Below are 17348 nucleotides of genomic sequence, written 5' to 3'. Positions count from 1 at the left end.
GAAACTTTTTGAGAATCTTGAGGACATGATGGCCCATACAGTTTCGTAATGATATGCTAAAGTGTTTGTAAAATTCAAAATTCAAAATGGCTGATATTGGAAAATTGGATATCTTTCGACTCTGCACTGAATCAAAAGAGACCAGTTTTGGGGCAAACCGTTCAGAAGTTATAAGCAAAAATAGCAACTTTTCATATCTCCTGAACAGCAGGTGGCACACTGCCGAAACGCTGCAATTAACCTCAAATCATGCTTGGGATGACACGTACCAAGATTCACCTCATTATGCTAAAGCGTTGCAGAGATTTAAGCCGTTTCTCAATATGCGTTCTTGTCTGTACTTGTGTTCTTGTGGACTTGTGAAACGGTCACGAAATGTAGTTTTAAGAGTAATTCAGGCGAGAATGTAGTTGTTTAAAGCTCAAATCTTTGGTTTATTTATAAAGATAGCGTCTATTTGAAAATTTGATCTGACGTTTTTGGAGTTGTGAGATCCAGGCAATCGGACGCTCGGCGCTCATGTACCCCGCCGAGAACAGCCTTTCCTCGGATAGTGCTGCTGACGTTTGCCGCTGGCTCGGATGTCTCTAGTCTAGTGGTTTAACATGAGATATAAATCGTCTTGTGTATATCTAACGGACGATTTATTTATTTATTTATTTATTTTTGTCTCATTCATCTATAATCTATCTATAATCTTTGTTCCCTGGCAAAACGTTTTGGCTGAGGGCAAAGTGAAGTTTCATAGCTTTATATATTTAACGTTGTAGCCTAGAGAGCTGACTTATGTTTGACTGAATCGTTTGCTAGCTTCTTATACCTTTTAGGCTACTTATACTTTTATAATGGCTATTATTGATCATTAAAACTGACCAAAAAAGGTTATGTCATTTTATTTTATATATATAAAACATATAAAATATTTTATTATACATGTTGCCTACATTATCTTCTTCACTGTATGTGTATATATAATAAAATAAAATGACACAACCCTGTCTCTTTTTGCTAAATGTCAGTTTTAATGATCAATATTATAATGTTTTTTATGTATCATATTTTTAAAATGAAAACAAAAAGAGTCAGGGTTGTGTTTTATATTTCGTGTTGTTATACATATATGCAGTGAAGATAATCAATTGCGTTGCCTGAACCACATTTGTGTGGCCATTAATATGTTTAAGATTTTTTTTTATGAAAATGAAAAGAGGCAGAGTGGTGGTTTATAACATATTTTGTTTTATTGTAGCCTAAATATAAAGAGATAACCGGAGTAGCCAGAGCGAGTTGAGTGACGTTATCAAGTACGCCGCTGTTCCATTTGCAGAATTATCAGACTTGCGTCCTCCCGTCCTCGGGAGTTCGTTCTCCTGAGTCGAACTTGTCAAGTCCGAACTACTAAGGACTCAAGTCCGAAGTTTGCGTACTTGGTATTGAGAAACGGCCATAGCCTCACGTCCATTTTGATGTGCTCTTTGTCGATTTCATTCGTGTGTTTTTCGAGAATGGTTTGGTTTATCAAAAAAGTTGTGAACACCTTTTTGCCAGCACTGTCTGAAGATGATGTGAGACCAATTTTTTTGAAAACTAGACGAACCATCTAGGAATAGTCCGATAACAGAAGTTTTTCGGCAAATTCAAAATGGTGGAAAAACGTTCATGATGGAAAATGCAATCGAATCATGAGCCAATCAGAGGAAATAGGCATTTTTGTTTAGCCCTTATGGTTCAAAAGTTATAAATGTAAATATGAGTGCAACTTTGGACAGTTGGTGATGGAGGGATTGAGTTAGAGACTCCAAATTTCTATCTCTAACAATGACTATAGCTGCCTAAGCACCTTCAAGGCTTGACCCCTAAAAAAATTAATTAAAAAAAATAATGGCTATTCCTTAAAACTAAAAACAAATCTAAAAACAGGGCACTTAAACCTAATTTAATTCAGGTGGGAGCAAATAGCTGTCGGAAGGATATTATGATGTTAATACTAGACTAAAGACATCTAAATATCAGAACTAAAATTCACCCAGTGAATTATCTGTCAAATCTCTAGTCCGACCATGAATAAACAAATATGCTTTAGCTGTGCCTGTGACGGCCGACAAATCTCATCAAATGATTTAATTACCAGTTATTGGATGACCATGTGCGTTGAGCTTTAATTATTTAACACTTCATGGGCAGACGGTTGCAATTTTTGGTTTGCAGAAAAGATAGATGTTCTTCTTGCAAGATGAGCAAAGATAAATGAGGAGCTGTTGAGAACTACGTTTAAAATAAATGTCATTAGAAATTGTCAAGGAAAATGTCAAGGATTTACTTTCTATCAAATCAAGCAATGATCATAAGAAACATATGAACAACACTTTAACTAATTCACAAAACTAATACACATTCTATTTATAAAAAAAAAAAAGCAGACTTCCAGTACTTTCAATGTCCTAATTCATCTTCTTTTTTTTTTAAAGTGGAACTTTTTATGGAACTGTGTCTTCCAGTGATTGTTTTTCTTTTTACTTTTCTTTTTTCTTTTCTGTGGATAGCTATGTTATGTACTCTTTTGGGGATATTGAAATTTAAAAAGCCCCCTTTTGAGATGTATAAGTTTGTAAAAAAAAACCTTTATGTAAGTGTTCTCTTAATTGAGTTATGTGTGGGGCTATTAGGCTTTTTTTTAGACCTAATCAAACTAATTGAAATCACATGGTGGCTCAGTTGATTGTAAGGCCTATCTATATATCCCTTCATCAAATGTGTCCACCATTTGCCTGAAGAAGACCCAGCAGGGTCGAAACGTTGCCTTTATATTAAATATGGGAGTTTAAAGCAGTGTTGCGGACATTCAATTCATTTCACTTTACTAATTCATCTTCTACCTTCCCCTTTTGGGGAACTTTTCTTCTGTCTGTGCCACACAACTGATAAAATGTGAGGTTCTGAATGAGGTTTTTACAAATAATCCAACTTCCATGGCAGCAAACCAATTACTGAGGCTGAGATAACCTCTTCCCTGTCAGGAGGAATTAACCATTGTTTCAAAGGCCAGTCAGGGCTCTTGAGCATCTGCGTCACACTTGTTGCCCATGTAACGTTAATGTGGCATGAATCATTCGCAATTCTCAAAGCAACACACTTAGTTCTTACTTATTTTGAATGAAATACCAAATGGATAAATGTTGTCCCTTACTTACAGAGAGTGCTTAATACTTTCTCACAATGTCGCACTTTTATGTACTTTGACCACTTATGTACTTAGACCTGTATGCCTTATTTCTAAATCATTTAACATCAACCATTCACAATGTAGCACTCTTTGCTTAATTAAAATAAATTGTTTAAAAATACTTCTACAAGCATCTGTACTTCACATGTAACTTAAGGAATAATTGATGATGGACCTCTGAATAATTGAAAATTTACTGCTCACTCAAAATGGTAATGCATAACTGCCCAGAGATAATTATTCCACTAATGCCACATTACCCTAAAATACATATTTATATTTTAGGAATTTTCAGGTTTGTATTTCCATATTCCATCAATTAAGTATCTTGCTCAGAAACAGCCCCAGCCAATACTTTTGCCCAGGTGCTGAAATTCCCATGCTTTATTAAAATAATTTTGAATTAATTAATAATCAATACTATAAAACCCTATCCCCTAAAGCTACCCATCACAGAAAACTTTCTGCATTTTTACATTTTAATAAAACATTGTTTGGTATGTTTTTTAAAGCCATTTTAATTACATTTCCTCATAAACCACGTTTTCGTTGTAATACCAGTGTAATACCCATGTCATTATACAAATTTGTGTCCTCATAAATCATATAAACATGCGCGCGCACACACACACACACACACACACAGTTTCACTATCTTTGTTGGTACTCTGCATAAGTGTAATAATTTTTATGTACAAACTGTGTATTAAATCCCCTTACACTAACCATATCCATCACAGAAAACGTTCTGCATTTTCACATTTTCAAAAAACATCACTTAATATGATTTATAAGCCTCATGGGGACCAAAAAGTGTCCCCGCAAGGACAAGGATTTCAGATATTACAATCTTTGTGGGGACATTTTGTCTCCATAATGTAGGGTTTGCCAGGCCACACACACACACAATACCAATATACAGTATATAAAGGTGCTCCATAAATGTGCAACACAGAAAACCTCCTTTCACAGCGCTTTTCCCATCAATCCTACCAAGTGGATTCAGTATCCTAGATGTTCTTAAGGTTGCACTTTCCCAGATTGAGATATTGAGTTTTTCCTGGTGTCTGTTAAAACCATTTTCCAGCACAAGTGCCAAGAGCCCATATCAGCAGTGGATCTTACTTTGACTCTGGCTTGTCGCGTTCTCTCTATATACCTTCTCCTGTAGTTCCTGATATTTCTCAAGCTTTTCATCCGGTTACCACATCTATTACTATAGCTCCATGTTCAACTAAAATCAAGCTAAGTTACAAGTTTCTATGAAAATGTTGCAACAAAAAAAAAAAGAACATCCACTGCTGGAAACCAAACTAAAAATGAACTCAAACTGTGCTGTTGCTGAAAGCCTCCTTCACTGTATAACATCCCTGTCCTTGTATTACACAAATATATCACACAAATCAATGGGCTTGCTAAGATCAAATTAAATGCTGCTATTGTGTGGAGTGATCAAAGCTCCAGATGAGAAAATAACTTGTCAGCTGATGTGTAGAGGAGAGAGAGATCACATTCCTGTTGTATAGAAGTAAACTACTATGAACACACAACAAAAGAAAAAAGAGATTTTGAGCCTAAGCATGATGGCTCAGATCCTGATGTTTATCTTTTTAATCCCATCTGAGTCTCTGAATCCATCACAGACATCAAAAGGAAAAAAATGAAGGTATCCCTGATTTATTTAAGTGACAGCATCATATTTTTTGTTATTATTATCATCATCATCAAATGAGGGATAGGCTTCACCTCTGTGGTCTACAACAATGGTCCTGAACTAATGAGTTTTTAAGTCTATCCTGAAGGTATCTGGGGAAAACACAATAAAAATAATGCTTTTGTTGACATCAAACTGTGCTTTTATTAAAAATGAAATACAAATAAAAAAGGTCAATTTTCCAATTCACGAAATGTCATGGTAATCATCATTTATGAAGGCAATTTAATGATCGTTTTAATTCATTTCATTGTATGGTTTGAGAGCATTGATGTATAATAAAACAATTTTACTGCACTGAATCCCTTGTAAAATGTAAAAATCTGGGTTATGAAGTGAAACCATCTGAGAAGCATTGATCAACAACACCTTCCAGTGCTTATTATCCGAGCGGTTCTCTTGCATTAACCCGTCTCTGTGAAAAGAGCTGGAATATTGTTCAGAGACCTTCACGGAGACACGCTACATCATGTTAACATCTGTTTAAATGGATGAAAAAGGCTCTCACCTCATATACAAGCTTTAATAGCTACCGCAAGCGTGAGGTTTTAGCTTTGCTCTTAATGCTTTGAGGTGACATTAATAACATGTCGTGCCTAACAAACGGCTGTGCAACAGGAAAACCTGAGGGAAGGAAAGAACTCCCATCATGCTATTCTGAGGACATATATGGTGATTCAATCTGAAAGATTTGATGCTGTGCCTTTCCTCAATCAACCACAAAGGGGGCTTCATTACACGGACACATTTCTCCCACTGGACCAGCGATCAATAGATGGTTGATTCGGCTGAATTAATATGATAGCTCGGGGTGCATTGTCCTGATTCAACAGTGACAAATGATAAATTAAAGTCCTATTGTACAACAGTAATTAAGATAGTGTGTCTCGAAAGGATAAAGAAAGCGCAGAGCTTTTTGAGCAAAGTTAAACCTTTTAAAACCTTTGTTTTTATGCACCACTGAGGAATCTTGGCAAAAACTGTGCAATTAATTTTAGTACCTCAGGTTTTTAAAACAAAGACTTAAATGTTGATACATGTACAAAGTTTCAATGTTTAGTTTAATTTTGCACTTTCTCCTCAACCCAAATGTTATTTTAGCCAAACGAAATTGGATGTCTTTTAGATGTCAGAGTAAAACTAAAAATGTATCAATAACATAATATACAAGTGAACCTCGAAAAATTCGAATATCGTGCAAAAGTTCATTTATTTCAGTAATTCAACTTAAATGGTGAAACTAATCTCTTATATAGACTCATTACATGCAAAGTGAGATATTTCAAGCCTTGATTTGTTATAATTTTGATGATTATGGCTTACAGCTATAAAAACCTTTTCACAATATTCTAATTTTGAATTCGGGGTTTTCATCAGCTGTAAGCCATAGTCATCAAAATGATAACAAATCAAGGCTTGAAATATCTCACTTTGCATGTAATGAGTCTGAGATTAGTTTCACCTTTTAAGTTGAATTACTGAAATAAATGAACTTTTGCACGATATTCGAATTTTTCGAGTTTCACCTGTAAATATTGGCCACGTTCACACAGAAGCAGAATATACATAGTATGGTTACGTTCGCACTCAGTACAGTTAATTACAGGAGTGACACACACATTCTATAACCGAACTCACACCTGTAATCTTTCAGGACTCACAACTGCATTCTCGGAAAACCCGCGCTGTGAGAATGGAACCGGACTGGACACGTCATACAGTATGAGAGAGCTGCTCTTCTCTGCACAAACGCTTGTCTACCGTGTGTTGCGTTTTTTGTGTGATAACTTACAGCAATGGAGATGTGTGTCATCTGAAGGCTTTAGATCACCGCTCCTGGCAGATATAAACCCAGATATAGCTGCTGTCTGTTAATGAAGATTTGATGGATGAACTCGACTGGACTCTTGTCGTGTCAAACTTTTCAGTTTTATGGACGTTGCCATCTTTGATATTACTTCGGTCACTGTCACTATGGTTACAGTTAAGAGAATACAGGCTTGACTCCCGTTGCACGTTCTAGTTTGAGATGCTAATGTAAGTTGCTGTGTGAACGGGACATTTGATATTCACATCTGTAAGTAAATTAGGGATGCACGATATATCGGCCACCATATATTGTCCGATGTAAGTTCATTTTAATGTTATCGTAATAAGAAAATTTGGCTGATATGTTAAAGCTGATAAATAATGGATTATTTCCTTCAGCTGAGACCCTTCAGAGGTGCACTGTTCACCATGATGGTTTTGAATTGCTTGTAATATGATTGGAATCACTTCAAAAAAGGAAAATACAGTTAAGTGAAACGTGCAGCGCAATTCTGTCATATAGGCTAAATTATAATGAGAACATTATAATTGTGTGCTTTGGACATGGTGAGACTTTTGTAATTTTGTAATCAGGTTCTCAAAATTTGGAATAAGATTTATCGGCCAATATACCGGTTATTGGCTTTCAAATATAAATAATTATCGGTATCGGCCAAAATGTTCATATCGGTGCATCTCTAAAGTAAATGCGGGTGTAAATAATATTTTTTTAAAGCACAAAGGCACCTTACAAAATTACTAAAAAGTAAACTAAAAAAAACATATAATAATAATAATAATAAATGAATAAAAAATAAGCAATTCAAAATATTAATAAAATAATTTTAACATATCAAAATATTTTTAAAGGAGAACTCCGGTCAATTTTAACATTGAGCTCATTTTTGTGTAAATTTGGAGTGCTGTCAATACAGAGAACAACCACAAAACTCGGTGTTGCCTACACCGTGTTATCCTCTTTTTCAAATCCTGTTTTCGGTCGAAGTCCATAGTAATCGATTGTCGAGTTCACACGCATAGGTTTAGTTACCTATGATCACCGCGTGAACTCGACAATCGATTACTATGGACTTCGACCGAAAACAGGATGTAAATACAGGTATGTGCGCTGGCTGAAATAACATCATTTTTATTAATATCTTTCACATCTACTGTAGTCAGATTCACCCGTGATCACTCTGAAGGAATCACTCACATGACCTGTGCACTTGTAATGACACATCAAGGATGTTAAGAGGCTAAAAGCAGGTTTAAAACTTGCCCCATTGAAGTCAACAGGGTGCAAATTTTAAAAAGAGGATAACACGGTGTAGGCAACACCGATTTTTGTCATTGTTCTCTGTATTGACAGCACTCCAAATGTACAAAAAAATGAGCTCAATGTTAAAATTGACCGGAGTTCTCCTTTAACATTATTTAAAAAACAGTTAAATAATACTCAAATAACCAACGCATTCTCATCCTAGGGCGTCATATACTGACACTTTTGACATTTCGTCTACATCCAACGCACATAGCACCCTTTAGCGTCAATATGACACGCACAGAGCTTTGTTCGGTTATGGGTAGGTTTAGGTCTGGGGTAGGGTTAGGGTTAGACCGCTAGGAGGCGCCTTCTGGCCCATATCTATCTGCGTCTCATATTGACGCTAAAGGGTGCCATGTGCGTTGGATGTAGACGAAATGTCAAAAGCGTCAGTATATGACGCCTTGGGATGAGATCGGGCTGAAATAACACAGCTAGCAACAACAAAAAGAATTCCTGCTGCAATTAGTCAGCATAAAGCCCTCTAACTCATACCATTGGTTGAGCCACTGTTGCTGTGTCAAGATACTTAAACAAACAAAGCAATATTCAGAAAGCACTAGAGCCGCAGTGTTGGAATTCATCAGGAGGGGGGTTAACGTAAATGGCTCACTTGTAGTTGTCTGTGTATTAAACTGGAATATTTCGATTTTACCACCAAAAGAAATGTGCAAAATCAATGCCGCTCATTCTACAGCAATGATCCCAAATAAAGCACAAGCGGATGTAAGCATGACTGTGCAGACAGATGTTGCTGTCCCAGAACCTCGTTTTGCTCGAGGTGATGAGATCAACCACTGTGAGTATCCAGCGTCCTGACATTCTTAAGTATTTAGCAGCTCAATTGAATAGCACCTCCCCTCTGAGCCGCCATCTGTACGTTCTATTGATTGGTCACTCTCTCTTACTCAGACAGCTGGAGTCCCACTCTACGTCTCAACTGATCGATGGTGAAGCGATCAGCAGTCGAGACTGCATTGGCGATGTCACTGTGGTTTCTTACTAGCCTGCAACTCGCTGGTTTAAATATTAAAAACACTGGAACTGCGATACATTTTTGGAGGAAGAAAAATAGAGGAAGAGAAGCCATATCCTCTAGCGTCCATGAGACCAGCACAAAAACAGGGACTGAATAAACGCAGGGGTCTCTGGAGATGATGCTGAGACCTTATAGGTTCCATCAGCCGCTCTGTTTGTAAGTGGGTCACATCTTGTTGAGCTTTGGGGGCATGTCACCATTCGTATGTTTCTGAACATTTTTCATGACAACTCTCTTAGCATGGTGAGACGAAGTAGGTCATCATAACAACTCACGTATAAAAATATGTTTCACGAGTCTAATGCAAGCACACAAGCTGTAAACAGGTTCTAAACACCCATCGGTGCATTATAGGAAGAAACCGTAAGTGTAAATTGTTTTTATGGGTTTTTGGGAACAATGAGTGCAAGGATGAATTGTACTCAGTTATTATTTGAGGATAACATGAATCGCAACCTATTTTGCTTAAACAAGATATTTAATGAGAAAAAGAAAACTGAATCGGCATGATTTTATACATCATGGATTGTTAGGATAATAAACAGTGATCCCTACATTACTATGCTATATTTTTTCTTCATTTTTCTTGAATTATCAACTATAGGACAAACAGAGTAGATTTGTATTTAACTTCACTTATTATTAATTAGATTTGAAACATATCACACAATAGGGGTGAAACGATGCATACAATACTGTATATATAAAGTATAATAAATTATTTTAATAACACATAATTTAATTATTAATAATGTTAAGTATATTCATAATTGTAATACATATAGAGAAATATTATATTAATTATATTATAGAAATATTATATTACACAGGACACAAAACCCTGACGCATTTGAAGGGTGGCATCACTCAAAATCTCTCTCAAAATATGACAAGCACAGTTAAAAACCTGTCAATTGTGTCAGCAGCGTTGCAATGCTACAGAGCTTTCAGCAGCTCTTCAGCGGATGGTAAACCAAGCAAGCGGTGCACTTTGTGCCCTGAAAAACAACATAATTTGATTTTTTTTTTTTTTTTTTTTTTCATGGTCTGTGCCAAAACAATTCTTCCAACTAGGACAGACAATGAGCTCACTCCATGAAAGACAGGGCAGAATGAGAACAATGACAATATTTATCACAGAAGACAGGAGCCCCCTCCCCTCATCATATTCCACTCTCATTACTCCAGCAGTGTCATGAATGAAGCATTCTCTCTCCACTGGGGCTTCCTTCAATCTGTTACCACTAATTGACTGTGTGCTGCTGCATAGCGCTCAACTGGTATCTGTCCTACAGAAACGATAGTCTATCGGTTTCAAGCATCATTTTGCTCACCGTCTAGTGCCGACAAGAGGATACTTCAGCTCTGATGTTTAGTAATATGGAGGTATAAACAGAAAACTAAGACGGGAAAGGTCTTCGTAGTGCTTCACATCATCCCCTGTACTTGTGTGTTGACTCACTAGAGAGGCTTCTGTTGTGAAGTTACATAAGCGGATGAGCAATGTGCAATAACCCCAATGGAGTCAACTAACAGATTGCGGACTCATATTCAAATATGATCCGTATATTTTCTGAAATACACAAACACAAAATGAAGCAGAATTGTTGAGCTTTCAAAATTACATAACTGTAAAGCCTTCTTTGAACTTCATCGTAAAAAGACTCCTTTGATGCAAGATGCGGTTATTCTGATTCAAGTTCCTTAATGACATTGCAAAAAAGAAAAAATCATAATTGTGCTAGGCAACATCATTTTCACACGGCACATCATCATATTCGCTTCTACGGAAAGTTATCTCACATTTCCATCTCTGCAACTTTAGCATCTGGTAGGAGCATAATGTAGCGATGTGCATTATTTAGCAATCAGCACAAGGCTTATTAAGCAGGGATAATGTAAATCTAATGAGCTATAAATTCTTCGCTTTAAATAGAAAAGAAAATTATTCCAACAAACGATCTCAGAAACTTAATGCACCAAGGGAAAGCATTTTAATTCACTGCCAATCGACAGTTTGTTGGGATTCGGGCCATTTTGAGGAAACAAATAAGCAACAATGTGACAATCTCAGCAGAGGAATGCAGAAATTTCTGCAGAACTGCAATACAGTTATGTCATATATGAGCTTTTTTTTTCTTTTCTCTGCGGGTATGTTTTACAAGGTTTCTCGTTTGATTTTTTGAGGGTTTTAAATTAGTGCTGATTGTTGTGGGGAGTGTCAGGACATTCATCTTCCATAACATTCATCACAGGGCATCGTGAATTATGCAAAAGCTGCAGTGTGTTTCTAATATTTACAACTCGAGCCCCTCGCACTGATGGAAACTCTACCTGTGAGTCACGCAGACTGAAAATTACCCTTGACATGAGGCAATTTACATGAATATCCCATCTCATTACAAAAGTATTGTTTGCCAGTGAGAATTGTCCCATTTCAGAATTATTATTATCTCTATTATTTCTTCTAAGGGAATATATATTCCCTCTCAAGGTAATGCAGTTCTCCTGTCAGCTCACGCTGTTAACCGCGGTCTGCCTGTTAAACGAAGATGACTAGCTGCTTTCTAGCATTTATGTATGGGTATCTGATGCAGAACAATACCAAGATTTTTTAAAAATGTTTATATCAGGATTAAAGATTATGCAAAAGAGAAGCTGTATATTTTAGGTTTAAAAGTAAAAATTCTACATTTAAAAATGTCATGTTGTCACTCAATGAATATACTGTACAGTCGTAAGTACATGCAAACATGCTGTTTAAAATAATTTTAGATTGAATTTCATGTTATATAGCAGGACATATGAATGGCATCCATTCCCAGTAAATAGCATGTCCTTGCATTACACAATATTCTAGGTGGGGATTCAAGAGCACTTACAGGAAGAAAAAGTGGCTTTAAAGGCTCCTAAAGGAAAACCTATATCTCTGGCCTCAGACAAAAGCATCATTCACACACTGAAAAGCCCTGCTAATACAGGCATCAGCGTCTACAAACTAACGTCCATTACAAAGGGGTTTTTAGCAGTGAATAAATTGGATAACACACAAAAGGATCACTCAAAAATATCAGGAATATAAAGAAACTTCAGTTTTTAACAGAATACTTCAATCTCATTCCCAGAACAGAATAAAAAGCCAATATCTTGCGGAAAACCTGTTGATGGATGGGAGGCAGAAAGAGCTATTGTGGCAAGCCATTTGAATCTTTATTCCTTAAAGGATTAGTTCACCTCAAAATGAAAATTTCCTGATAATTTACTCACCCCAAAGAAATTAAGTTTGTTGAGGAAAACATTTCAGGATTTTTCTCCACACAATGGACTTCAATGGTAACCAAACTGTTGAAGTCCAAATCAATGCAGTTTCAAAAAGCTTTGAAGTGCTTCAAAGGGCTCTGCATGATCCCAGTTGAGAAATAAGGGTCTTATCTAGCGAAACCATCGGTAATAAAAAAAAAAATAAAAAAATAATAAACATATATACTTTTTAACCACAAATGCCCGTCTTGTACCATCTCTGAGATGCGCCACGTATTACGTCATCACGTTGGAAAGGTCACGAAAAAAATTAACATAATAATAATAATAAATTAAAACAAAGATGTCGGACGATTTTGAAGTTGGAGGAGAAAATGAGATGGAATTTTTCGCCCCTTCCCTACCTTTTTGAACCGGAGAACGCAGACAAATAACTTAGATGACGTGACGTGTGACCTTTCCAATGTAATTACGTAATGCCTGGCGTGTCGCAGACCAGCACAAGACGAACAATTGTGGTTAAAAAGTATATACATTTTTATTTCATTTAGAAAATGGCCGATCGTTTCTTTAGATAAGACCCTTATTTCTCGACTGGGATCGTGCAGAGCCATTTGAAGCACTTCAAAGCCCTTTGAAACTGCATTGATTTGGACTTCAATTTGGTTACCGTTGAAGTCCATTGTGTGGAGAAAAATCCTGAAATGTTTTCCTCAAAAAACTTCATTTCTTTTCCACTGAAGAACATCTTGGATGGCATTGGGGTGAGTAAATTATCAGGAAATTTTAATTTTGAGGTGAACTAATCCTTTAAAGCTAACTTGTGTATTTTTTTAGTAACAAGTATAGTATACTAGTATAGAATAGAATATTCTATTATTACTAGCAAGCAATACAATAGTGACAATATCTTTCTTAATTTCACTTATTCTACTGTCACGAATCACTTTCCCAATAGTGACGTTTTTCACTAGTATTTACACTTTTGACCAGTTTAACAACTAACTATTCATTGGGCACTTTCACATATGTACTAGTCACTTTAAATATTCAAATAGCTACAATTTTGTATTCCAATTTTCCTAGTCAAACAATTAATGGACACTACTACCTACTTATTAGACTAAATTGTGTATTTCAGACTAGTAACATTTTGATTGAATAAAACACTGTGACCAGTCCTCACAATTGACAACTAAAAAGGCAATTGTAACTAGGTAAGAATTGTTACTAGTATCTAAACGCATAATAGTAAAACTAGAATATATGCTAGTATCAGTTTGGATAGCTACAGACCAGTAAGCTTAGTAAGAAATATAGTAGTATGTAATGAATAGTTAATAGTAAAACTGGGACAAACACCAATACTAACAAAACTAGTGAGAAGTGAATTGATATCTGAATGAATGAGGCATTTATATAGCGCTTTGCTATGTACTACAAGCACTAAAGCACTTTACAATCATATCAGGGGTCTCTCCTCACCCATCCACTCGGATGATGCGACGGCAGCCACTGAACAACAGCGCCAGTGCGCTCACCACACACCAGCTACAGCTGGAGAGGAGAGAGAGAGAGTGATAGAGCCAAATCAAAGGATGGGGATTATTAGGAGGCCATGATTGATAAAGGCAAAAGGCCAATTTGGACAGGACACTGTGGTTTCACCTCTAGTCTTTACGAGAAGTTCCATGGGATTTTTAATGACCACAGGAAAGTCAGAACCTCGGTTTAACGTCTCATCCAAAGGACTATACTGTGCTTGTTGTATAGTGTCCCTGTTACTATACTGGGGCATTAGGACCCACACAGACCACAGGGTGAGCACTCCCTGCAGGACTCACTATCACCAGCAGCAACCTGGTTTTCCCTGGAGATCTCCCATCCAAGTACCAACCCTGCTCAACCCTGCTTAGCTTTAATGGGCAACCAGTCTTGGGGTACAGGCTGATCACAGATCTCTGTAGGACTCAATAGTAATGAAATAGTTAAGGCTACTTGACACAACTGGGATAGTATCCATGGGCGCAGAATACATGGGGACTTTTAATTAAATGGAAATTTCCCCCCCTTTTTTAAGGCAAGTGTATTCACGCAGAGGTTTTCATGGGCCAATGTGAAAAAATCTCGATTTAAATTTAAAGAGACAAGATAGTCTATTTATGACCTGACATTTAATTCTTATTCTTATTCAAAACAAGGCGATGTGAGCATTATGGAGTCTGTTTCATTCAAACTATAAGCTGGAGGGCGCCCTTGCGCAGAAATATAGAAGTATTACACTGTAAAAAAATTCTAACCCTCCCAAATCAAAAATTTCAAGTGACCGATAATAACATCTAAATTTTTCAATTGGCCCAAGTGAAATTCTGTAAATTTCAATTGGCCCAAGTGAAAATCTGTAAATTTAATTTTATAATTTACAGAATTTCACTTGGGCCAATTGAAAAATTTAGATGTTATCGGTCACTTGAAATTTTTGATTTGGGAGGGTTAGAAATTTTTTACAGTGTAACTTATGACGTTCCAGGAAATCCCTTATATGGACAAAGGCATCCAGCTATCACTAAGCTGAATAAAAAACAGTTTGGACTGATGAAACGGGAAGACAATAAACACACGATCACGACAATATGGTTTATGTGTGTTTTTCAAGTTATCTCAGGGTATTTTCATAATAATAAAGTAGATGAATTATGCAGTATTAATTGACATAGCCTTTATTACAGTAGAAAATTATTAAATATATTATCTGTCATAAAAAGCCTCATTAAGTGTTAGTGTGGCTTTCTTTTTTTTTTAAATCTATAATGACTTAATCCAAAAGTGCTCGTAGGTCTCCATAAACCAATTATAAAATTGTCATTAGGAAAATATAGTAAAAATATTAGAACTTTAAAATGGTTGTTTTTCAGAGGTGCAATTAAAAGCAAGAAATAAAAAATAAATAAAAATCGTTCAATTAGATAAAGGTCAGAACTGGTGTTACACATTTTTCTGTCCCCCACTTCTAAAATGATAGCTACGCCCCTGATAGTAGTGCCAATACAAAAAGATAGTAGTCACAATTGGATTAGCAGTAAATTAAAAATAAGTAGCCATTCTAGTTACATGAAAGTGGGAGATAGCTAGTAGCTACAGTTGATAAATGTTAATGCAGCTTGCCATAAGCGAACCTCACAGCGTGCTCCATCTAACGGAGGAGCGTTTCCATTGTAAAACTACTTTAAGCTGAAAACAGTCTTTTCAACAACACCAATGCAACAACAGCTGACTAGGTAAAATGACAATGCACGAACTGTGCGTAGCCTATAAGTTCACACAAAGAACTGAAGATGACCGGCATGTTTAGAGAAGCAGACAAGTGCGCGCAATGCCGCTGTCACTCCATAAAGTCAATGCAAGTGTGCGTTATTCTGCACTGCGCGTGTTACTCGTTTAAAATCTATATTAAAAATGTGCATTAAATACAGAAGAACATCCAATACTCGTTTTCAGATCACCAGCATGTAATTCTGACATCTGAGCTGTGTGATACGGACTTGCGTTCCTCTCATCAGCAGCACTAACTGTACAGCATCTGACAATACTTTTCTCTAGCTAAACAAACAAAAACACAATTCAGAACAGTCAGACGTGCTAAAGAACACTTTTTCCATGTAGAATATCGCAGGAAAACTATGAGCGCTTTGCACAGCATCAGGGACGTGCTCAAGTGTTACATGTTGTTTACACACTGCTCTCGCTTCGGTACTAAACACAAGCTTTCATTCACGCTTCGCTTGTCTTACCTTTATGCAGAAACGTTGCTAAAATCACGCAGAAAAAGAGTGAAATAGAGTGAGATCCGAGTCCCGAGATCGCCATGTTGAACACCTGCTTCGGACTGGCGGCGCTAAATCACCTAGAGGCGCTCACAGGATCATGAGATGCGGAGAATTGGGAGGGAGTAAACACGCGCGCGCGCGCCCGCGCACGCACACACACCCCACAAACAAATGAGCGTGACCAGACAAAGTATCTGTCAATTAGTCTACAGAAAGTGTCAGTTTTATTCAAATTTCGGGGAATTAAATTATCCCATTAAACTGCCTATACTGTACATTTACGTAAAGGTGTAGGCTATGTCAGCCGGTAATTCGGCTAAAACCAAACAAACGATGACACATTTTTCTTTCTTTCTTTCTTTCTTTCTTTCTTTCTTTCTTTCTTTCTTTCTTTCTATCTATCAATCTATCTGCCTTAAAAAAATAACACTTTTGGTGCCCATCATAATCTCAAAGGTGAGTAAAGCACATTTAAAAAAAAAAAAATCATAGAAAGGATTTACAATATTTAAATTTTTGTGCGAATTTATTTATTTATTTATTTTTACAAAATGAATAAATTGGTCAAATGTTTTTTTTGTGAATCAAGCCTGTCTCTAGCGCAAGCAGAATTTCAGTGTTTGACACACAAACAGCGCCCCCTGTGTTCATAATAAAGGGAGAGCAGCCTCAACCAAACCCAATATCAGATGAGACTAGGATTTAAACTATTTTTCATTCCCTCTTCACCAATATGTCTTACATACGACATGTTCAGACAAAAACATATTTGAAATAATAGATCCAGACACAATAAAAACAGAAACCTTTTTAAAAGAAGAATAATAACCAACACATAGAGGCCTAAGTGACACAGCAAAATATAGCGGTGTCATTGCAGTTGTCCAGCTGCCCACCCATAAATCACACCGAATACTCATCCATCTGTGCATGAGTATTTGTAGTGATTTATGAGTGCAATCATTTTGTTGCATTCTACTGCATTAACCCGTCAGTCATCTTAAGGTAGCAAAATGCAAATAAACTTCTGAGCATCCTGCTTTTCACATCCTTTGCTAGAGCTGACCTTTGGTCTACTTAAATGTCTTTTTCTTTTTTACAATTTTGTAACAGTTTTGTAAAATTATAACATTACCCTACAGGGCTCA

At 36.5% G+C, this 17348-nt stretch overlaps 1 protein-coding gene across 4 annotated transcripts in view; it reads right to left on the bottom strand.

Annotated features, from left to right (window-relative positions):
- cadm1b (cell adhesion molecule 1b) overlaps positions 1–16264 on the bottom strand; it is a 176741-nt gene extending 160477 nt beyond the window's left edge. For 2 of the 4 annotated variants that reach the window (XM_084419947.1, XM_084419950.1), the window contains exon 1: positions 16165–16264. In XM_084419947.1, coding sequence (XP_084276073.1) covers positions 16165–16240 — 76 coding nt within the window. In that variant the 5' untranslated portion in view covers positions 16241–16264. The remainder of the gene's footprint in view (positions 1–16164) is intronic. The other 2 variants (XM_084419948.1, XM_084419949.1) reach the window with 2 other exon arrangements.
- Between the last annotated feature and the right edge of the window lie 1084 nt (positions 16265–17348).

This window comes from Rutilus rutilus, assembly GCF_951802725.1.
Source record: "Rutilus rutilus genome assembly, chromosome: 9".
NCBI classification, from domain to species: Eukaryota; Metazoa; Chordata; class Actinopteri; order Cypriniformes; family Leuciscidae; genus Rutilus; species Rutilus rutilus.
The sequence above is the reverse complement of the archived record's forward strand: the minus strand, read 5'-3'. Positions and strand labels throughout refer to the sequence as shown.